Raw genomic sequence first — 23,954 nt, 5'->3', positions numbered from 1 at the left:
CACACACACAAACACAATCCCTTCAAACTCTTACCCTTGTCTGCATCCTATCTGAGCATTAATCAATCAACCAACCCCGAGGAGGAGACAAAGACAGACAGAGAGAGAGCGAAATGAGAGCAAAGGAGGCAGAGAGCCGGAGCAGGGTGGGGGATTGGGTTTCACTGTGGAGCAGAAAAAAGGGATGAGAAGCACCGACATCAAAGCGCCCCCCATTCAGAGAGCCTCCATAATGCTAATCACATCTAATGAAGTTGATATCTGGCTGCTCCAGAGTGCCTTACCCATTATTTCTATACTTAACTCTGCCCCTAAATGCACTTACATCAGACTGAAAGGACACCAGCACACTGTCCTCATAACATCACTGCAGGGCAGAAACCAAATTTGCCCGCTAAGGATCAATAAAGGTTTATCTCATCTTAAACATGTGAGGTAAACTCCGCCTGTTCAGTATTAGATTCAGAGCGGTGTCCTGAGATGCACTTTGTCTGAAAGGCGAGTCAATTAATTTGCTATTAGAGAACTGTAATAGTAATTTGAAATGGCGGAGAAAATCCAGCCATCAATCCACGCCACGTTTTAGTCCTGCAATCAAGAAGTCATAATAAAATGATTCAGCTGGACATTCATTTGTTGTATCCAAAGAAGATAAGCCTGACTGATGGACTCTGCAAAGGACTGGCTGGATTTTAGGTTTGACTAACAATAGAGGAGGAAAGTAGACCGCACTCTCCTTCAGTCCGCTGGGACGACCTATTTCTACAGTCTCACATCCCTCATTTTCTAACAGTTCTGCTTGACTGACCTATCTGCCTGTACCTGACGCCGTTCCTCGGTGTATAATTGCTGTTTGTGGTTGAGAGGTTTAGGGAACAATCACCTCTACTCTCTGCTAATCCTTAAAAGTGGTCAGAAATGCTTCATCACATCCCCAAGCACAAACAGGCCACTTCTTTATCCCCGTCCGCTCTCCACCCAAACACTCTGCACACAAGCTAAATCCCTGGCCTTCCTATGATAGTTAAAAGTGCTTGTGGACCTGTGGTTCTCCACACAATTCTGCTCCCGAATCATTATCAGGTCTTTCACTCAAACACAGTACTATGGTTATTTACATTTCATGCCACACTAAACTACAACTGGGAATTTATAGGCCTTAATGGTGTTTGATCTGTAGGAATATTTTCCAAAGAGCAAATTAGAGAAAGACAAGAAGTTAAGAGTACAGCCCTGCCTGTGTTGACCACAATGCTGCTTTGAGTCAAATTTGAACATTCTCACAGTAACAGTACTAGCATACTGAAAGCAGGCTTATAACTTCTTATTTAGATGAGCATATTTGACATAGGTGAAATCCCAAGAGGGGAGATTTTTCTTTACATTACTAATGTCTTCCCTGTAAAGCTTAGAATTTCATTATGTTCAAACAACACACGTTTGACAACACTTGACACAAGAGGGGTTATAGGAGCACCATTACTTTGGCGGGCAAATTGCAAATGGCAATAAATATGCTACTCTAATCTAATCAAATCTATAAACTTGTCCACTACTTTTGTTTTCAATTAAAATTTAAAACAGATGACAGTATTAGCTGAAGACTCAAACTGTCATTAACAAGACTGAAATTCATCCATGTCTCGTTCATTCAGCTGTAAAGGTCGTAGCAATTACAACCAAAACACAATCAGAATGTGAGGGGATCATTGAGCCAGTGGGCTTTATCCTCTGGGGATCATAAATGTTTGTATCGAAAAACACTACAACAGACTTCAGCAGGTATCACTTCCTTGTCTTACCTATAGGCTTATCAACTTCTGAATTTGACAGTTTGTTTGACAGAAAAAAATAAAAACAATGCCTGGTCTGGTGGAAAAACTAAATTAAGGATTAGGGCGATCTGTAAGCAACCGTGTGTTTATTCCTAATGCTCATGGTTAAAGTCTTAAAGAGAGGCAAAGGGCCAAGATCTCGTTCCTCCAGTTGCTGTCCTCATTTCACAGGAATTAGGAGCACAAGGTCGGTAATTAGGCCTGTGTTCCAGCTGCATCTCTGGGAGCTTAGTATTTTAACACCGTAATAAACGACTTGTTTTATGGGACAGAGGCACTACCTTTTCTATAACATCTCTTACACAGGCTCATCCATCACAAAGGCTCGACTTCAGCATGCAGCAAAACCACTCTTCCTCTCCTCACTGATTTTTTCCCGTAAAAGGCTGAGTATCAGTCGAGGGCCCGTGGGTCAATTAATCTAGGGGGCTTCAAAAGGGACGGTTTTGGACGGCTCTCTGCCCTCTGTATTTATACACAGGATATCATTAACATGCAGAAGGCAAACGATGAGCTCTGAGAGTCTCCAGAGAAGTGAGAAGGAAGAGGAGGAGGAGAGAGGAGCAGAGCTTTCTGGCATTCTATTACATCTGTCTCACCCTGCAAAGCACTGCCTGACAGTCTCCATGGTTTTTCTACAAGGCCTGCACTGCCTCGCTGCCCCTGTGAGGCAGATACATACATGCAGTTTAATCTGTGAATGCATGGAGGAGCATGAAGAAGATCAGACTCGGAGACGGTGCGATTGAAAAGGGTAACAAAGAAAGAGTGCATGGTTGGACAACACTGCAATAATCCTTTGATTCAAGGATAAAATGATGGCAAGCAGTCTCCTTAATGTGCATACCCCGAACGAGTCAGCATTGTATAGAACGGTGCACATGCGTTAGTCATGGCGGCACTGGATGCCACCATCTAATCACCAAGAGCCCATGATGTGTCTGAGCCAGGATTTCCAGAAGGAAGTGTGTATTTATCAAACCAGGACTCGGCTCTGTGAAGGACTTTAATCCCCTCCACACTGCCTGCCTGCTGCTTATCAATGAAACAGCCAAGGAAGAGGACACAGAGCCAAACACAGTTTCAAAAGACAGGGGGCACGTGGGCACATGCCGCCAGCTTTGCCGTTCAAATTCACTTTGCCCCCATTTTCAAGCGGGGCGTCAATATGCTACATTTGCACATCATTTAGCAGGTTTTTTTTTTTATTTGCAAGGAGACACACTGCCAATATCTGATAATGCACAGCTGCACAGACCCAGGGGCCAGGGCGCAGTGCAGCGCCAATGAAGAGGAGGCGGGCGTTTGACAAGCTCCTAAATACAAACTGCAAACCAGCTAATCTATTGATGTTGTACATGCTGACTTCCACCAGCCGGACTTGTCAACCTGACAAGAGGAAGGAATTGACTGCTGTGTTCAAACAAACCAAGCCTGGATGGATAGAGTTTAACCTTTTACCCTCCTGCTCCTCGGAGCTCCTGACAGCAGCCACGCTTTGACAACATAGTTACAAAAAACAGGACTAAAGCTAAAGCATAGCAAAGCCAATAAAGCATATGGTGCTATCCTACGGCAGCAGACATCATTCTTTATAATTATATCATAACTAAAGCATTGCATCACGCTCTTTTAGAGTGGCTCTTTAAAGAGAAACGTGTTCTGGATGCATGCCACGTCGCGCTTAGCTGTTTCTAAAAGAAACATGCTGGAATATCCATTGATACATTTTCAAAGCTAGGCCCTGCTGACCATGAAATGAAAAGAGACATCACTTGGAAATGAGCAAAGGCTGCTTCAAAACTGAAATAACTCACAGAGCGTACTGTACAAAGACCTGGCAGCGTAAAGACACAAAACACTTTCCTCCTGAACCAATCGCTTGGATGCACACACAAAGAGTTTTACACACACACACACACACACACACACACACACACACACACACACCAATTTGGAGACCACTACCAGCCCTGTCTTATCTTTCCCAGACAGGTTATTCTCCGTATCAATATTGCATGAGGTGCCTCCTAATGTTACATCCGAATGTCTTTATGACAGACAGACGATACCAATGCACTCTAACCTGATGGTGTACATTGTAAACCCCATTCATGATATACCCTGAAATGTCTGATCTATAATTAAAATTGAGTTAGCTGTTAGTCTGAACCGGTAAGAAGAAAGAAAAAGGCGGGGGAAGCGGTGCACTATCTGGCACAGCGACTGCAGTGTGGAGAGGCTAAGTAACCCCTCAGTGTGTCTTTTCACTGTGGCAAATGAGGTAAAGTAGAAGAGCTAAATTATCCTTGGTGGGGTTGCTGCAGCGTAGCTATAGCTGCAGTTGCTGTAAATCACAGTGGCGTTCAGCTCACTAATGAATCTGCGCTGCAAGGGTTCAGCCAACAGACTGTAGGCTGTGATCCAGCACATATGGAAGTCCGTGCTGGTCAAGAAGACTCTCTTTTACTGCTCTGTTTTGATCAAAACCATGAAGGTATAACAAGGCAGAAGATACAAGGTTTCTTCTGAACTTTACCCCACAGACTCTTTTTTAGTTGTAGTAATTCATTTCTCTGAAAATGTACAGAAGTATCCTAGAACACCTCTCTCAGTCTTGTCAAGTAAAGTCAAAGCCGTTGTTGAACTGTTTTGAGTACAGGCGTCGTTTGAAAGGTCTTTTTCTTAAATGGTCATCTCTGTAAGTGCTCCTGTTATTGATCTACAGGAATTACTATTACATTTGCATCATTATTTTGCCTGCAAATGATTTATAACTGCCTATTAGCTGGAAAACACATTTGGCCTATTTAGTATTACATGGTCAAAATTTAAATCTAGAGAACACTTAACACATGTCCAGAGGCTTGGCAAAAAAAAAAATGCAATTTTGTGGCCTCAAAATACCCCTGACTTCACAGACTTGAAGACACACTGGCTACATGATGTGTCAATCATTCAGAGGTGGCCGTTAAAGTGGCTTTCCTATCAGCTTAACTGAATATCATGTTTTGTTCACCGAACTTGGTACAAAAGTGTACCCGATAACGTTTGAAGGTTGACATTGAAAAGACATCTAAAGAAGAGGTCACGAAAAACGTTCATTCTGGCTCTTAAGTGGACGTCATTTCAGCGTTACAATTTTTTGATGTTTTATGCTCAGTGGAGAGCACAACTCTTAGGGCAATGAAGAAGGCAAAAAGGCATTTTGAAGGGAAAATGAGTTCACTAAGTCAAATATAACAATGACAAAAAACAACTAATGGTGTGCACAGATAGTAATGCTTCAGGGCCTAAAAAAGGTTTTCTGTGTTTCTGACGGTGCATGGTTGGCCTTCAGTGTTTTTATTGGACAAATACAAGTGTTTTTCTTGCCTCGGCTCGTTTGGTGTTTTGGTGGCTCTCCATGAACTTAACTAGGGAGTAAAGGGCGTGTCATAGCCGATTACCAGGATTTGTGGTCGCCTGCCGGCTCAGAGCAGGAGTGCATGTCACAAAGTGCAATCATGTTCTGAGCCATTTTTGTGGCCTCACTGAAAGCTTAAAAAAACTCACCCTGGATGATATACTGTTGAGTTTGTGTTCAATGTACCTTACAACACAAGAATGTGTGTGGTCTGACTGTCAGCTAGAGGACTTTCTGTATGACTAAATATTACATCCTCTATAGATGTCAAGCATGGGTAGTGGCCTCCCACCCACACTTCCTCTGTGGTCTTTAGTGCCTCACTCCTTCAGCTCCTGTTGTTTATCACTCACACTTTTACACATTTTGTTCATCAAATGGAGTTTAAATTCAGCAAGTAACACACACATGGGTTTGCATGAATAAATACTGCATTCTAAGTATCATACCTTGTCCATTTAGGTATCACATTACTATATACCTGTAGTTATATATCTGTGTGTGTGCGTGTGTGCGTGTGTGTGCGTGTGTGCGTGTGTGTGTGTGTGTGGGTGGGTGGCCTTTGACAAGGAGTAGCACTGAAACACTTGTCGGCTTCAAGCTTTTATAATCTTGGCAGTGTAAAGTGTAATCATTTTAGAACACGTGTCAGAGGATTGGGTGTTTTTTCTTACGCCTGTCCTCCCTGTGTGGCTATGGCCAACTGTAAGGGCCAAAGGTTAAGTCGCAGCAGCAGCACAGTCCTGTCTACTGTCAACCAAGAGTGGAGCGTGCCTCCTCTGACACAGCTGGAGTCAATCATCCGGTCAAATCATCCTCCACACACACACACACACACACACACACACACACACACACACACACACACACACCTACTGTCTGTGTCAAGTAGAAGTACTTTTGATTTGCCTATTTGTGTTATTGTGCCTCACCTCCCACTTTTAAATTGTAACTTCGAAAAATCAATAATAATAATAATAATAATAAAAATAATAATAATGATCAGGTCCCCAAACTTTGAACCAGGTCATTAAAAATAACTGTAACCTACTGAGCAAGCATGTATAAATGACCCTTCTTAAAAAACACTAAAATCATTATACCGGTAGCTAAACTCACATCTTGTTATATGGAAACCTCTCAATATGTAAGAAAGAGGTAGTTTGATGGACCTGGAAAGTTGTTGGGATCATGGGAGTTATTGTCTTCATTGTTCAACCACCAGTTTCCATCTGATGCATCACAGGCAGAAACGTTCACAGACAAACTCATGATTTGAAGTTTCTCTTCATGCCTCATTTAGTGACTTTTGCCGACTTCCTTCCTCAATCTCTGACAAGTCACAGGATGTTTTCCCAGAAGTTATAGCAACACGTGACCTCGGTTATTTTCAGAAAATTGTGGATTCTCCTGGGTTTGAACTTTGTTGGAGACATTTGGGATAATGTAAGCAGTAAGTGACATGCTGTGTAAAACAGCTCTATATTCCAACAGTAATCACTGTTACAGAGCGTTTGGTCAGTAACTCGTGTCTCTCGTCCTTCTGCTCGTGCAGTAAAAGAGAAAAACAGAGTCTGGTATCCCTGCAAACTTTAACAAATCAGGACAGAGATCTCTACAGAGAGGCGGTCCTTTCTGCTTGTGACAAATAAAGCAGGATCCTGGGGGGACTGCTAACTGAAAAGAACCGGCCAGAAGTTAGCTTGAACAATGACACTTACCGCAGCTTTAATGCTGAATTGTTACATATTAGATCTTTAAAGGTATTGTGCTGTCATTTACTGTATTTGATTTGTTTTTATATTACATTACCGTATCATTTACGGTACATGGTTTCACTCCACTTTCTGTCGTAGTCCAACAATCTTTTCACACCTGAGCTGGAGATTTGTGAATCTGTATTTTGCTTTGTTTCTCCATTTGAGCAGGCCAGCAATAACACGTTCACCCCGTAGATCATTTCAACTTACAAATACAATTCAAAATCTGAACATGTGAGGAATGCAGGCCGGCTGTTTCCATTAGCTGTAATCAGAGCTGGGGTTAGAATTGATACATGTTGGTGTAGATCCGTGTCTGAGATCTGCTGCCAGATCACAGCTGGGTTAATGTCCCATTTCCAGACTCAACTAAGCTCGCCTGCTTGCCTGAGGTGCTTGATTTTGGGAGCGGCAGAGCTTAATTTCATGCCCAGCGTGAGTCATGTACCAATGTGTAAGTGGTGGTTTCTGTGCAGACCATCCCTTTTTTTTTTTAACCATCTAAATGGGCCATGGATACGGGTGAGATGATTTTGATCTGATGACTTTTGATGGATTTCTTTATTCTCTTTACCCTTAATTTCCTAAGATTTGTGTTTTCTGCCTTTGTACTTTGTCAGTGGCATTCCCTTTATTTTCAAAACGCTCAGTCTGATTTTCATTAAAATATATCATGCAGGACAATTAAATCCAGTAAAGGTAAATGATTGACACTATAAAAGCTATTGTGTAACTGCTAAGTGTGGTTCTGTGATTCTGTTATGATGCTAACATTCCAGTGAACACATCAGTAAGACTGTGTTGTATCTTTGCTATTTTGTACTAATAAGTTATTATCTTGGATAAATGACATGTCTTTTTTAATTTGACATCAACCTCCACATTGATGTTGATTCAACCCACAGCCGAGCTCGTGGAGAGTCTGCCACATTTATCCATAATGGATGCAGTTTAAAACATAATGAAGCATAAAGCTTCACTCAAAGCCTTCTTCTATAAAGTTAAGTGCTAAATTACAGTAGTGCATTAAATTTGTTATGTCCACCACTCAACAGTCTTTAACGTCTTTAATGAACTGCATCCTCACCATTACGCCACAACCAGCTGACCTTTTGAGGACGTCATAAAGATCTTGACTGTAACTCCCTCACAGTGCATAAACATAATGGAGTTTTTGTTGTTTGTTTTTGTCTGCACTATAATCAAAGAAGGCACTGTGATTAGCAGCAGGGCTGGGTCTTACAGTCGGGTTATAAATAGTGGAGTGTTTAGAGGCGCTTGGCGTACACATCGCTGCGGTCTGGACACACTTCGAAGGAAAGAGTGAAAGTGGCTTTGCAAAAACAGATTTAAACTCAGCAAAAAACAGTTGAGTTTAAGTGAACAACATTAACGAAAGTAAATATGAAAATATTGCTTCTCTCAAAAGACAACACACAAACGTTGGATGTAATTTCCACTGAGGATGAGGGAGTCCAAAGTCTAATGCTTATACTATAGTCACAGTTCCACACATAAACCTTACTAAACAATATCTTTTGTTGAGCAGAGGTGAGTTATTTGTGGACTTCAACTTTCTCTGGGTTTTAACCTCTCAGGCCACATACAGACTCGTCCAACCATCTCATGAACATGAGTTGTAAATCTGCCGGAGAGAAGTCTGCAGGCACGACACCAATCAAATATTAAATATTATACTTACAATATTTATCTATCTAAAGTAATTAGGTCAGCATTTTAATCTTTTATTAGTCTGCCGCTCATTTGGGAAGCATAGATATTATAAGTATACTGAAATTAATCTATTCCTTTCCTGTCTGTCCCCCAATTCTTAAAACAAATGCACAGTCCCCTCAAAAACACCCTCTCCATATGCACAAACACTCATGCAAAGGCTTCAGCCTCAAATACATGCAGGGAGGGAAACTCACTTGAACTGCTGGTGTTCCCTTGAGCTGCGTATCTTGGAGGAGAACCTCTCGGCCAGTTTGTCTAAGCTGCGGGAGTATTCCAGCTCGATCTCTGCTTTACGGCGGAAGAACTCCTGCAGGTCCTGCAGCAGCTGGATACGAGACTCGGATTGCTGCTCCAAGCATTTGAACTGCTCCACCAGCTGGTTACGGATCTCTGTTCATCAACAGAGAAGACAAAAATGGTATGAGTCAACTGTTTATACTGCTGTCACAACACTGCACATGTTGCCCTGGTCAGAGATGTCATCACAGTATTGCATTATTGTAAAGTTTATTTTCAGGTACCTATCCCTTCATACTCATGTCAAGCTGTAAGATGCTTTCGGCAATGACACTTAATGAAACATTTATCAGCAGTTAAAGTTGGTTGAACAGTACTTACAGGTGGTTATCAAACCCAGTAACACTTTACAATAAGGGACACAACCTTTTGAGTTATTAATAAGGAAAACATGAGGAACGAATGAGAACTAACTGCTATTTATGTATTAGTTTTTGACTTCTCATTCAATTCTACATTTTTATATATATAATAGATATTTTATAGTGGAAAGAAATGAGAGATTAATGAATTGGGAATAAAAAGGAAATGTGAAGTCCTTAGTAACAACTCAGTGTGATACATCACTGCACTTGAAGGGATAACTAATAATAAGATTATGATGAAGTAATTAGTTCTAATACAATCATAAATAAGGGATTGCTTGGTCACTACTCCGTACTCCGTGATTAGTAATGAATGAGTCGTCACAAACTTTGTGCCATACAAGCTGGTTCAAAGGTAACACAAAGCATTCATGAAGAAATAAGTTAGTACTGTCGATTCGCAGATATTTTAGTGAACTAATCATTACCTAATAATTCATTATCATGGAATGTCCGTCTATCATTATCTACTACATAATATATAATAGGAATTAGTCTATTAATTAACAATCCATCCCTCACTCATTTCTTAATTAACTAATCATTAACAAATCATAACCTACTCAATAAAATTGGATTAGAAGTTACTTATTACGTAATTAGTTTTACATAGTTAACTAGCGGTTAGTTCCTCATTTGTTCCTCAACTGCTCAAACATGTCCCTTATTGTTTAGTGTCATCCGTGGTAGACTAAACACTCAGTCCAAGCTGAAGAAGAGATTTGCTTCCTATGCATCCTGTTGCTCTGTGTTACAGTGTATATTCTTTTCTCCTGTCAAATGTTTTTGATGTTGATGACTCTCTAGACAAATATGTTTAGAGTCATTAATCAGCCACTACAAGACACTGAAACAGAAAATTAATACTACATTTAAGAAAGGACTATTTGCAGTATTTTGTGTGCTAATAGTACTTTACAGGAAATATGTGAAGAGTCTCAACTTGTTTTCCATCATCTGAAAAGCATTAGAGCACAAAATGCTACACATGTGACAGGGCAACTTATTTTAACACAGGCCGGGCAAGGCTGCTCAATATATCATCTGTAATCTTACAGTATCACAAATTGAGTGTACACTATTAATAATCACCCACTGCTTTTGTTTCAGTTAATGTAAGCCATTTCATTGCACCTCTTTAGACCAGTAGCAATTATAAGGCCTCTAGCTGAGAGTGAGAATGACCAGTGAGGCTCCATGCCAAGCCAGTCAGATGACCTGTGTGTATGGCCTCTCATAAGTGTGTACACTGTGGATGTGCTGTGGCATCAAACTGATTTAATGAGAAGCTAATGCCCTCCCCCGCTTGGAGCGAGTGGTAGTGAAACATTTTCTGCTCAAGAGGGCCCTGAAGCTGCCAGGCAGACTGCAGATCCTTCATGCCAGTGGGAACCCACGAGAGAAACTTGATTCCTCTTTGTAGTGCTGTCATCAGCAGCGATGATGCCTCGACTGAGGAACAGAGAAAGGCCTATTTTGCAGAACAAAAACTCAACCTGATGGAAGGAGCTACAGTAAACAGGATGAGCGATGTCACTTCTCAAGAGGAAGGAAACTTCCTGAATTAATGAGCAACCTTTATTAGAAAGCGCAGCCTTTTTTATATAAATTATGCTTTATTGTCTATTCAACATGAAGTGCTGGTCTCGTAAGGAGGAACAAAAATGCCAAAAAGAAGCAATTTGAATCAAAAATATGGATTTATGTAATATACTTTTTTCAGTTAATTTTTGGTGCATTTAATGGTTTCTGAATTTCTTTATTGAGTCAGTATTTATTTTTTCATTGCCAGTTACAGTCCTCTGTATTCCTGAGTCACGTCTAGCAGTAGAACTAAAGGTGCTATATGTAAGAACTTTCCACATTTTGACTTCATACTCCACAAAATTAGGAGACAGCATATCACCAAAGATAGCTAAATATGTTGTTAGCTAGTTAGCTCAGTTGGCAGTGCAGCTAGCGATCCGGACAGGGAGCTCAGGAGCCAGCGGGGAATGTTGTCGTGGAGAAACCTTTAAATGAAAAACAGTTCAAGATTGCAGCACAGTCAGCAGTGGTTTAACCACAGTGTCTGTATGTTTTCTGTTTTTTTTTCTTGTGATTAAAACAAACAAACAAAAAAAACAATACAACCCAGCATGACTATACATTCTATCACATGATGTGCTGTCAAAGGTACATCATTTAGTTGGCTAGCTTTTTCAAGATTTAGCTCGACTCAAAAATACTTCTGTGTTCGTCAATGGCAAATTGAACTTCCTAAATTGAAGTCACGGCATGTTGTAACACCCTTGAGTTACAACATAACTCCTTGTAATTGATAACCCAACAAATTAAGGGCAAATGCGGGAGTTCATACATATGTGAGCCATTGCAGTGACACCCCGGCGGGCAGATGAACTGCTGACTGACTGGTGAAACCACAGCAGTGACACAGTGACTGTGTTTCCACGCTGCTGAGGGTGTAATTTGGTCAGCCAAACCCTCCTCACAGATATATGGAGGCATGGGGAAGCTTGCTATTTGAACTGGAGCAGTGGTGTTGTGCGGGCGAGCCTTTTTCTCTCCCTGTGATGTCGTGCCGCCTGGCCTCAGCCTCGAGCGGCATGCTTCACTTTGTGGTTAACCATTATCCCAGCCCTCCCCTTCATCCAGGGGCCTCCCTCTCCCTCCCAGCTCAGAGGGCTTAGAGCTCCGTCTTTAGTGGGAGCCCTGAACCGGAGCTAAGGGAGAGACACCACCATTACGGCTTCAGTCCTGTCAGAAACGTCTTGCCGTCCCAGACATGCAGCTAAGTTCCTGTTTGCAATGTTTTTTTTTTCTGCATTTTTTTTTCTCTAAAAAGAGGGAAACCGTGCCAGAGCAGCCGAACCGAGAGAAATGCCCCAGGAAAATGTGTCACCGATTTGCATGAGTGACAGGGAGGACTTTTGAAAACAAGTCTTTTACAAAAAGAGAACGCTGAACCACCAGCTGCAGCTCTGCAATTTGACAGAGGAGTTTGGAAAAATAGGTCATGCACACCAGGAGTGTGCCCTTCCCTCCGAGAAACCATGAGCAATTGGAGAATTATTCCCTAAGTATTCCCAGATCTTTGAGTGGCTTCACTGGCTGTGGTTTATTCAAAGTGGGAGACCCCTCTGCGGTTCCTTTTCAACCTGTGTGGAGTGGGAGTTCTCTGAAAGCCTGCCGGGAAAATGAAAATGATAAACAAATCGCTTTTATCATTACCCTCCTCATATCAAGATAACCCTTCTGATATCTATAATTGTCTCTGATCTGACTCACTGCCAGGTGAAGACATGAAAAAGGCTGGCATTCTGCGTAGATGAGACCCTAGTTTGACAAACAACAAGCTGTAACTGCTTTCAAGAACAGTTTCTGGTTCAAACCGCCAACAAATCAAGCGCTGTTGAAGCTGAGTCAAATCAAGTCGAATTGGATTTGTATAGTCCAAAATCACAAATGACAGTTCGCCTCAGGGGGCTTCACAATCTATACAACGTGCAACGACCCTTGATTAGGAAGGAAAACCTTCAATAGAAAAAAAATGTTTGAACAGATTAAAAAAGTAGAAACCTCAGGAAGAGCCACGGAGGAGGACAGACGAACACGCACTGTTAGTGAGAACAAAACCGTACGTACAAATTGGATGATGAAATTTCTGATACAAATCGGGTTCTCCAGATGTAAGAAGATGTTTCTTTGGTGCAGACCCCCACAAATGTCACATCATCAGGGTTCTTTCAATGGAAATGAACACTGCGATCCAAAGATGATCATTCCCACCTACACAAACCTCCGCACCTCTCTGACATGTACGTAAGGAAGCTTTGAACCCACACACTTCTGTGTTAACATGCTAAACATGTGTGCCCTACTTTCAGTCTATCTGGTTTTCAAAGTTTCAAAACAAAACAAAAAGGCTTTATAGCTAAGATATGAGCCACCACTGACAGAGCATTAATTTATTATTAAAGGGGCACTGTGTAGATTACAAGAAAAAATTCAAAATCAGAATTTTAATATTCACAATATTAATGAGGTAAATATTCAGATCCAGAAAAGTGTTTTTTTTCCATAACCGAATAAACAAACTGTCTTCATATAATCAAAGTAAAACAATGTGAAATCGTGTTGTCCAGAGTCTGTTCTTTTTGTTTAGCAAAAAATCAGTCGATGAAGATCTTTCTCTTCTTTCTCTTCTCTTCTAAATAGTTCACCTTCAATGAATATGTAACACAATTCCTTTGACTCAAAGTGAACAAATTGAACCTTTAATATAGTTGCTTGATTAAGCATGCAGCTATTATTTGTGGCAGACCCACTGTGTGTTGCCTCAATGTCTTTCTATTTAGAGATGGAGCCATCTGCTTCTTTTTTGGAGAGGGGAGGTGGGGGCTGTCTTCATACAAAAAGGCTGATGGAGGAAGGGGAGGGGGTTCGACGGGAGCAGCTGAAATATGAAACAAACCCTGGTCGGACCATACATGTGAGTGCCAAACTCCTTTGTTTATCTGTATGGTCATTTATCCTTTTAAGCTCTATAACAGCCTATAATTGGAGGAAAACATGAAAGACAGCACAATTAAAATACATTTTTGCTTGTCTTATTGAGCTTAACGTGGACTTTTTGTTACCAGTTCAGTTGGAAGTAATGAATAACAGCTTCTCTCTGCACTGTGAAAAACATTGTTTTACTCACACTTCCCATACAAATACAAACTGCTTCCCAACTGTTTAATACATCAACTTTAATTATGAAGTCCAAAACATTTCCCTCTAAATCTCCTAGTAATGGTTTAGCGAAAGCAGAAATAAATCCCAAAAGCTGCAATCATCCAAAAACATCCCTAATCAGTGTCTTTCTATAACACTAAACTAATGATGGAGGGGGATTATTACACAGCTCACATCTGAAGCTCTTTTTTTTTTTCGTTTGAACTGGAGTTGTCTGCAGACAACTGGGATTTACAGTCCACATAAATTAACATGCCACATCACAACAACTCACTGAGTTCAAAGTATGTTTCTGTGTGTTCATATTGATATATTTTCATGCAGTGTTGACTGCAGCGTGAGCAAAACACACACACCAGTTGTAGATGTCCAGCTACTCTGAGGTCAACAGTCATGTTTTCATGCTCTGCGGCCTCATTACTGCAGCCCTGTGAAGTACCATGCATGTTGATTGCCACGCACTATAAGAGCAGACGATATATATTCACAACATCCACTTCACATTTCTGACCTAGAGTACATTTATCATCGTTCTGCGAGTCCAACCACTTCCACTGGACACCTGCTCAACAATATGATTCCTCCTGCACCGCTGAGGGACAGGAACTGAAAGCGCAGCTACCACTTCACTCCTCACAGCACAGGAAAACCTCTGGGAAACAATGGTAGGATGTAGGAGATCCCTGAACTTTGACCCCCACAGACGGAGCCTTGTATTAGCAGCTGTGCTGCAGGTTTGGTATTTGGCTAGCATGAAAAATAAAATCAGACTATGGTTTGACAGACAACTGTCTTGTGGTGGTGCACTCCACCCAAAATCATCAAATGACAGCTTCCATATTAATTCTAATAAGGGGATGTATACGCCCACAATGTTTTATTTTAGCTTTCCACAGACTTAACAGTTTTTGGGTTCACAGAGCAAGAGCAGCACAGCTGTGTTAGAGACTTCCTCTGTCTGAGCCAGCTGACTTCCTGTTGGCCCCCCACACAAGTCTGCCATGAAAATAGTTCTGCAGTACTTTTCAAATTTAATTGGACGTACATGAATAAAATTATGATTTCAGGATATCTCAGATGCTCAGAAAGCTATTCAGCGATTTAGATACAAGGATGTGTCGATGTGTTGTTACAAACACGGACTCACAGCCCAGCACTGTTCCTCCAGTCTTTGTTTGCACACTTTTGAATGTCACAGTGGCTACTTCTTGTTCTTCTATTGGATAGAAAAAAATTGCTGTCCTGAGTCCACTGTTAAGTGTAACAGGTTGGTCGTTTTAGATGAACAAAGACTAAACAAAGATAAAGATTCTGACAAAGAGCTGGAGCAGCTCGGGGCCAGCACTGTTACATGTCCAAACCACCTCTCGTGTATTCTCGTGTACTCTAACAGGGTTTTACATGAGGATCAAATCACGGTCAGTGTGCCACGTTTTGCCGCAAGTATGAGTGTTTAGTGGCTGGTGGACATCAGAGGGATGGATAATGCTGCAGGTGGAGTTTAAATGGTTTCTATGGATATTTTCGTACTTTTGCATGTTTGGGACTAGCAGTATGGTGGGTTTTTTTGTTTTGAGTTTGGGTAGCCTGGGTGTTTCCAGGGGTGTTTTGGGTGACTTGTCCTGATTGCTGGAGGTGCTCTCTTTTGCACACCTGCAGCACGTTTGGAGAAATCGGCACCAGCTCTTATACCCTGATCTCCACTCTACCCGCTGCCACATTATTTTACCTCTCAGATGTGGCACATGGTCACAGTCACCTCTGGGTTTTTGCTTCTTGAGCTCACGTCCTTGTGCTTAGGTCTCCAGATTAATTTGTTTTCTCCTCGACTCTTCCAGCGGTCACCAGCTCCGTGCCTCACTACCATCCAGCCTCCAGCACCTCTGCCACCAAGCTCGCTTCATACCCAGCATCCTCCGTGCCAAAATCACCAGCCAGAACCCCAAGCCTATGCCTCAGCTATCCTCCTCCATCGCATCGGCCGGCCTGCTTGCCTGAGTCTGACCTTCATCCCACAACCATCTACCTGCGCAAGTTAAATAAATCCCTTAAAACCAATCCTGTCTAGCTGTCTGCTTTTGGGGCCTGAAACTACTTACCACCAACCACAACACGACTGTTAAAATTTAATGTTACTCGAACTGAATCCAGCTTCTCTTCTAAGTGAAGAGGAAGAAGCGTTGGTCAAACATTTTGTGTTAACTTTTTCATCTCTTTTATGTTATGCCCAGTCAAACTGATCAGAGACTCTGATGCATACCTAGCACGACAGCATACAGACACATTTACAGGCCGTAAACAAGACATTACTTATCATCCTTATAAAAATAAAAACCTGTGCCTCCCCCTGAGGTCACTTCAGGACACCAGTGGTGATGCACTGGTGCAGCATTTTACTGCAAGTTTTGCTGTTTAAGAGGGGCCACGTGATGTCTTGATGCAATGAAGTGGAGATCAAATTGGAGCGCAGAGAATGAGAGGGATTTTCTGCAGAGCGTCCTGAGGGCAGCAGGGGATGCCGGCTTGCATGGGGCAGCAGAGATGGATCACTGCACTGCAGGACTGTAAAGCTAAAATATCACCTCACCTCGCTTATAGCAGGGGTCTGACGATATATGCGCCTTCTTTACAGCCCTGTTTAGCATACATTTAAATGTCTCAATGAATCAATAAGAGGCACAGATTTAACTTTCTATTATACAGCGCTGCAGTGAGTGTGGAGGAAAGAACTATGTGTCTCCGTGTAATGGGGATAAATTATAAATCATAAGCAGCCTCAGAAAGTATTGAACACTTTGAAAATAATGTCCTCGGGCGTTCACATCACCATGTGGTAGCGAAGACACATGCAGTATGTAGACACACACACACACACACACACACACACACACACACACACACACACACACACACACACACCAGACAAAAGCCACTCCAAGCCAAATTTCACTAACCTAATCCCCAAGCTTGGCTCTGCAGTATCTGAGCTCGACACTGCAGAGCCAAATTCACACGAAAAGCAGACACAACCCTTATCCAGGACCTTAATTCACTCTCTCTGTCCCTCGCACCCAGTGTCATAATACAAGTTCCAGTCGTTGAGCTAATCCCTCATTTCTCTGTTCTTCTTTTTTTTCTTATTAATCCCCTAATGATTAATGCAATTTTGGACTGACGAGGACGTGCTCCTGTTGTCAGGTTCCTCTCTGCCTGTCTCTATCTTCGCTCACTAGCCCAGACCGCTGCAGCACATGTACTCAGAGATAAGACAACAGGAGCTGAGGCCAATCAATGGCTGGAGCGGCGGTGAGCTGATGGAGCGTCCGACAGCAAGATGTCAGCTGTCAGTCTGTCTCCAGGTCGTCCCTCACTCTTAATCCTCCCTCCTAATTATCTGCGGGTTTATCCGGTTTTGCCACTGGACGTTCTGTCAAACTAAAAATCAGTCCTGACTGTAGAACTGTTCATCACATGAGCTCGTCTCGTGCTTATATAAGCTTTATACCGCGCTGCCTTGAAAGAAAAAGCTTAACTACAGATGGCAATAAAATAGACATTAACATTAATCATCCCCAGACTCCCTCTCTGCTCCCTGACATCGATTTCCTCTCTGGTGCCTGCATCGTCACCGCGTCAGTTGCGTGTTACATGAGTCTGATGCTTCGGGGAAAGCCCGAGCGTAAGCTACAACCGGAAACACGCCCTTCCAGAGCTTCGCTGTCCATCATCGCTGCATCCAGGATCCAGGATAAGTATCTCCATGGCAACACGGGCGTGCACCAGTCCCCAGGGAAGGTGCAGTTTATTGGAGGAGAGGTGGAGTCTGGTGGCAGACTTGAGTGAGGAGGCACGAGTGGATGTAAGCACTGAGACATGATGAGAATTTGTCTATAAGGCTGCACAGCAGCCTAACTTGACTATTTCTTTCTGAACACGGATTGGATCAAATCAAAACCAAATACTCCCACCACATAGGGCGTTTAGAAATGCACTGGTAGATCTAACTGACTTAAATCATCCAAGAACATTTAGCTTTGCTCAAAACTCGAGCGTGTGAGCCACTGAAACAGCTACACTACCTCAAGATCAACACAAGGACAGCTCTTTGCCGGCTAAAAGTAGGTGAAACTGAGAGTGGAGTTCAGTTAAAAAAAGACTAAGAGATAAACAGAGGACAGACAGGTCTTTAGTATATCCACTGGTGAGTCATAACAAAAGGAAACACTTTTTTCTGCAGGTTTCAGGTTGAAGTTCAGCTATTTTGGTGCACATTCTAGAGAAACTGGACAAACTATTTCTTAAGTTATGAGGAAAAAATGCAGAAACCATGAAGAGTTTCAGGTTCTGTTAGCACCAAAAACTGAACAGAACAGTTTTAAGTCATCAGCTTTACGGAAAATGTGACAAGCATCTTTAACCATTTTCTCACAATTTATAGAACACACAAATCAGATTATAGAGCATACTTTAACAAAACGCCACACTTTTGTGCTCTTAATAATGAATGAACATGCTGTGCCACTTCTGCTTCTATTTCTACCAACAGCGGTGGCTGAGAGAGACTTGTGGGCTGCAAATAGGTGCACTCTTTAATCATCTAAAGTCTGCAGTGGGACGAGCACTTCACTGGTACATAATAAAGTTAATCTAACAGGTCCCAAGCCTACACTGAGTGAACTTAACTAATTACTTCCTCAAATAGAGACTTTTTCAGAATCTTGCTGTGGGGAGATTTTTCGCACAACTGCCCTCTTTCCACCGTTTCTAAGGTTACTGTCTCTCAGCAGTAAAGTTTGTTTTTGATGTCTTTTTTTCCCCTGTGTATCAACTGCGGCTGCATCCTAACACGGACATCTGTTGCGTAATAAAGCGGAGTAATGGCCTCATTTCCTGGGGATTTTGATTTCTCAATTTTATAACGGTAACTTCTTTTTTTTACTTTTGAATTTTCTTTGAAATATTGTGGACAACCGAACGATCTTCACTCGCCTCTGTTACATTATGAGGCTTCAACTCTCAGTTAATGATTACGGATACAAAAAAAAGAAACTGTTTGAGATTGTGGCATTTTGAAAAAAACAACAAATTGTCTGAATCTACTGAGACTCAAGTCAAAGTTCAGTTTACACAGAGGACACTGACACAGTTTACTTATCATACCAGGTTACAAAGTACATTGCCAGCTTAAGCCAAATTATGTGCACAATCAAGAAAACATTTAAACCGCTTCAATGGAAATTCTTTCACTTTTGTAAAAGAATAAGATAATTATATTTTCTAATCTGTGTTTTGTTTTTTTACATTAAAAATAACATCAGCTTGTCCAATCTTTTTTCATTTCGGAGGCTATTTCAGAAACACATTTGTTTCATGTTTGGCATGTCTGATCAGTCACTCTCGACCTGAATCCAATTTAAGTGCAACAGCCCTGTAACTAGATTTGAGCCCCCCCAGCAAACAGCAGTGCATTACTGGACTTGTAATACAACCCCGGTGTAGAAGGCTGCACTCCTCCAGACAGGCGATTAAAATTCTTTCAACACAGACGACTGAATGAAACGAGAAGTGAAACTGTGTACTGACTGGCACCAAGTAACGAGGAAACTGTTTTCCTGTTTAATGGACCTTTGTCTACTTCATCAATGCCAGCACACAAACTCAAACAAAAAAACATTCTGAGTCCGGGTTAAGCGATAATCTACGCCTGGTGGATCACTCATCGTCTCATGAAGCGCTGATTATCTCTCGAAAGCTTGTGAAATGGACGGAACAAACTCTCAATTTATCAAGTGGCAGCTGCATTCATCGCACTGTTAATAGAGACGAGAGCCAAGTCTGCTAAGTTGAGAGAACTTGGGTGCACAACTGTGGTCTGCGATGGCTCAGTCTGATATGAATGCATATTCATAGGGGTTGGAGAAACAAGTGGATCTCACTTGGTGACAGACACAAAACTGAAGTGGAGAGAGTTAGATTCTGTATGTGGTGGGCAGCCAGCACCATACCAATACACTGACCTGTTGGTTGTCACATTGCCACGAGAAAACTTCTGCACTGTTCATTTCTTCAATGTATCATAAGGTGCAAAAATGTTTAAAAGAGTAGTTAGAGATACTGGCAAACAGGCTTATTCCTTTTCTTGCTGAATGGATTGGTGCCACACTCTGGGTTACAGGCCAGATTTGTAAGAGAGTTGATTTTTCAGTCTCGTGCCTAACTTGTTTAATACTGACGTTTTGGTACTGTAGGGTGGGTCGTCCGCCATCTTAAAGCGTCGGTATTGGACAAGATGGGAATTAGATTCAAAAATTGATATTGATCAGCAGCCACCTAAGTTAGCTCAGCTCAGAGTGGAAATAGGGGAAACAGTTTCACACTTTGGTTTTTGTGTGGCTTAATAACATGTATCTCTACAATTTGTACACAACTGCTAAAGATAAGCAACTGAGGCATTTCCAATTGCCAATCCCTGAGTTTGCCTTTTGTTTTATCTTTGTTGGTGTTTGCCGTCAAAAACGCATCAGAAAGCGGGAAATAGTTATAAGCAGCCAGTAACAATGTTATGGGTGTAATCATTTATCATTTATTTGTATCATTTCAGTTGCTTTTTCAAACTTTATATACATCAACATCCAGAATGTCACAGTATTGTTCCAAAAGTTGTGCAAAGATAAGCCAGCCCAGCACGGTGTCATGTTTATATCGCTGCAGATAAATGACGATGACGCAGAGTCATTTAACCCACAAATGAATGCCGGTTTAACCATTTTCCACTGAACACAAAAGCCAAGTGTGTTTCAGAGCATTTTTAGTCCCGTGTGAAGGAGGCTTAAGCCAAAGAGCATCTGCCCGTAGGCTAGTTTTGTTACCTTAGCATAGATGCTGGCTGCTTCCACCTGTTTCTAGTCTTTGATGAGCTAAGCTAACGAGGAAGTAGGTTCATACTTAGCGTATGCACATGGGAGTGGTGCCTATTTATCTAAGTCTCGGTAAGAAAGTGAAGAAGCAGTTTTGACCAAAATGTCATTTTCGTCTTAAAACACAAACAATCATGCAATCTAAGAGCATCTTGAGCTTCCTGTTTGTTTGGCTACTCGCTGCCACATCACACAAACAAACCAACTCTGAACGAAGGCCAGAATTTATTGGCAGGCAAAAATAAACAAGCTGTCCCATCGAAGATTATTCTGCCTAAATAGCTTGTAGGTGATTTTGTCTTTGCTCTCTCTCGGTCAGCAGCAGGTTTGCCAAACAAGCTGGCAGCTGGAGGATCCTCAGCCGCTGAGTCAGTGCGACCATTTCTGAAACTCTCAACCCGACAGTTTCTGCACGGCCAGCTTCAAGCCGCCCAGCAGGGTGTGAATAACCAACCAACCAATTTGCATTTGCATGGTAACAAGACACATCAACGGCGTCAACTGTGCAACACATTGACTATCACTAGAGTTGACATCACTAGTAGTAGGTATTTCAGAGTGCAACAAGACCACAGGCTGTTTCAGACATCCTCGCTGTTGCTTTGCATAAAATTTCTTTTAAAAAAGAGCACAAATGAAGTGTGAACCACTTTCAACATTTATCTCCCTCAGCAGAGCTGTCTGTAGCCTGCAGCAACAAACAAACAGAGACACACCTCGCGTCACACATCATTTTCATCAGCCTTTAACCAAACCAACAACACTTCTTGGGGTCATTAAAAAGATCATTGTATTACACAAAAACACAATATACTTTTACTTTCAAAAGGGCAGTTTGTGACCACATCAGGCACAGGATGGGATCACTATGGTAAGCTGGGGGTTGACATGTGCAAAGAATACGAGGTGATATCAAATAATTTGACATGAAACAGTGTGTGATCATATATTCTAAATTGCGATTGCACAAAATAGGAGAAATGTTTCAGGTACATCCCTGTGACAGTCCCGCTGGAAATTCATGTTCATCAAATTTCAGGTTTTTGTCATGTCTGCTGCGGAGCATCCTTTTTAGAATCTGTGTGTGTGTGTGTGTGTGTGTGCGTGTGTGGTGGCTGACATTAATTTGGACATCTGGAGCACACAGAGCAATTTCCATGAGCACTTGCCTGCATTCATTTCCCCACTCAAAGCAGTTACCAGCCTGGAGGAAAGAACACGGAAAAAAGCAAATGAAGTTGTGTGTCATTTTCATCACATCAGAACTGCGCCTCCTCTCAAACACAATTCATTTATACGTCCGTTGCTCTATCTGCATGCCGGTCATTGTGAGTGGTTGTATTGGTGCCAGTGTGGGTAATGACCGAGTTACACAATGGCTTCATCTAGGAAAATGACTGCCATCGACATCTGTTGTCATGTAAAGGGCATAAGAATGTCACATATGTGGCTTTGAACAGAGGCAAAGCCAAGAACTTTTATCTGAAAAAAACATCAGAGGAAAAATACTATTACTAATGGGTAGAATGAGGGTTGGAAAAAAATGCGCACTGCACTCCAAGTACAATGAATCAGAAATCCATTGCAGAGGGTGATTCAGGGAACACGGCCAAGAGAACAGGCAACCTGCTGTCCGTCCGGTCCAAGAACAGCACTGCGAAAAAGATGCAACCACAAGACCAATTCAATGAAACTGAGCTGGGCTGAGGACAATGGAGTCCACCCTGGGTGCACTCGTGTCCTGACAATTACAAATGTCATGTAAAGGAGACACATTAAGCTCCATTTCAGGTTCATAGTCTTATTTGGGGTTAGGGTTAGGGTTAGCACAAAATCAGAATAAGCATAGTAGGTCTACTTCAAGAGATCAGGTTTGGATTGGAAACTTTGTCCTTCACAAGTGCTGTATCGTCACCACTTCTCTCTACTGTGTCTCATCCCCTTGTCCTCCGCTCAAGTATAGCTGGTGGATATCCAGGTAACGGGTAACCGATATCCGACCAAGATTTCCTCTTCCGCTCCCCCGCCATTGTTAACAGTTCAACTAGGAACTTGAGATGCAAGAATGGAGCTGGAGTTTAGGAACGCTTAATTTAGCTGCAACTTGCAGATACATTCTTAAAAAGCTAATAAGAAGCTTAATCACTGTCAGTCGATAGGCACTTGGTTTCCAGATTTAATTTTGTCCAGTTCGTTTTCATTTCTTTCGCACTGCACTGTTTATCTGCATGCAACCAAAGCCCTCTCAAATGTGATTGGTCAATACTACTCTGACTGCAAATGGAAACCACAATGCATCCAACGCCAAAATCTTGTCCGTTGCCTACACTCATATCTGATATCTGTTCGTGGAGATTCCTCATCCAGTGCTACGCCAGCATGTTCACTTATGATCACCAGCCTTTGAAAGCACTGAAGTATCAGTTCATCCCTAACGTGAAGCCATATTTCAGACTCTAACCTCGCGTGTAAATGTCAAACAGCTGCCGACGGTTGAGCCCGAGAGCAACACTTCACAAGCTGCCTGTAAAACTGGCACACAGGAGGAGGCCAAGCTGCAGTCCAGCAACCGCACGGTGGTTAGCGACAAAATAGAGTCCAAGCTCCTCAGCCAGTCTCTCTCTGTTCAGTGTGCGACCCCTCTCTATTCACATGCTAATGTCGGCCCTGCCAGCTGAACAGCTTGAACAAAGTGAACACCATCTCCCAAGGTCCTTCAGAGACCCCGGCTTTGGCAGCCAGCCTCGGGGGTCGTCAAGAATTCATGAATGGCCGTGGGTTCAGATTTTAGCAGAGTGGTGTGGAACGCCGTCACAGAGGAATTAAATGCTCGATTATGTCGCGCTTTCACACCTGCAGCCGTTGAGTTGGAGCAAAATCTTGTGAATATACCGGCA

General features: G+C 42.1%; 1 protein-coding gene across 3 annotated transcripts in view; it reads right to left on the bottom strand.

The window, feature by feature from the left end:
• Nucleotides 1–23,954, bottom strand: part of srgap3 (SLIT-ROBO Rho GTPase activating protein 3) — a 67,747-nt gene that overhangs the window by 40,710 nt on the left and 3,083 nt on the right. For all 3 annotated transcript variants that reach the window (XM_037101859.1, XM_037101858.1, XM_037101860.1), the window contains exon 2: nucleotides 8,933–9,128. In XM_037101859.1, the coding sequence (XP_036957754.1) occupies nucleotides 8,933–9,128 (196 nt within the window). The remainder of the gene's footprint in view (nucleotides 1–8,932; nucleotides 9,129–23,954) is intronic.

The sequence above is a fragment of the Acanthopagrus latus genome, chromosome 6, assembly GCF_904848185.1.
Source record: "Acanthopagrus latus isolate v.2019 chromosome 6, fAcaLat1.1, whole genome shotgun sequence".
NCBI lineage: Eukaryota > Metazoa > Chordata > Actinopteri > Spariformes > Sparidae > Acanthopagrus > Acanthopagrus latus.
The sequence above is the reverse complement of the archived record's forward strand: the minus strand, read 5'-3'. Positions and strand labels throughout refer to the sequence as shown.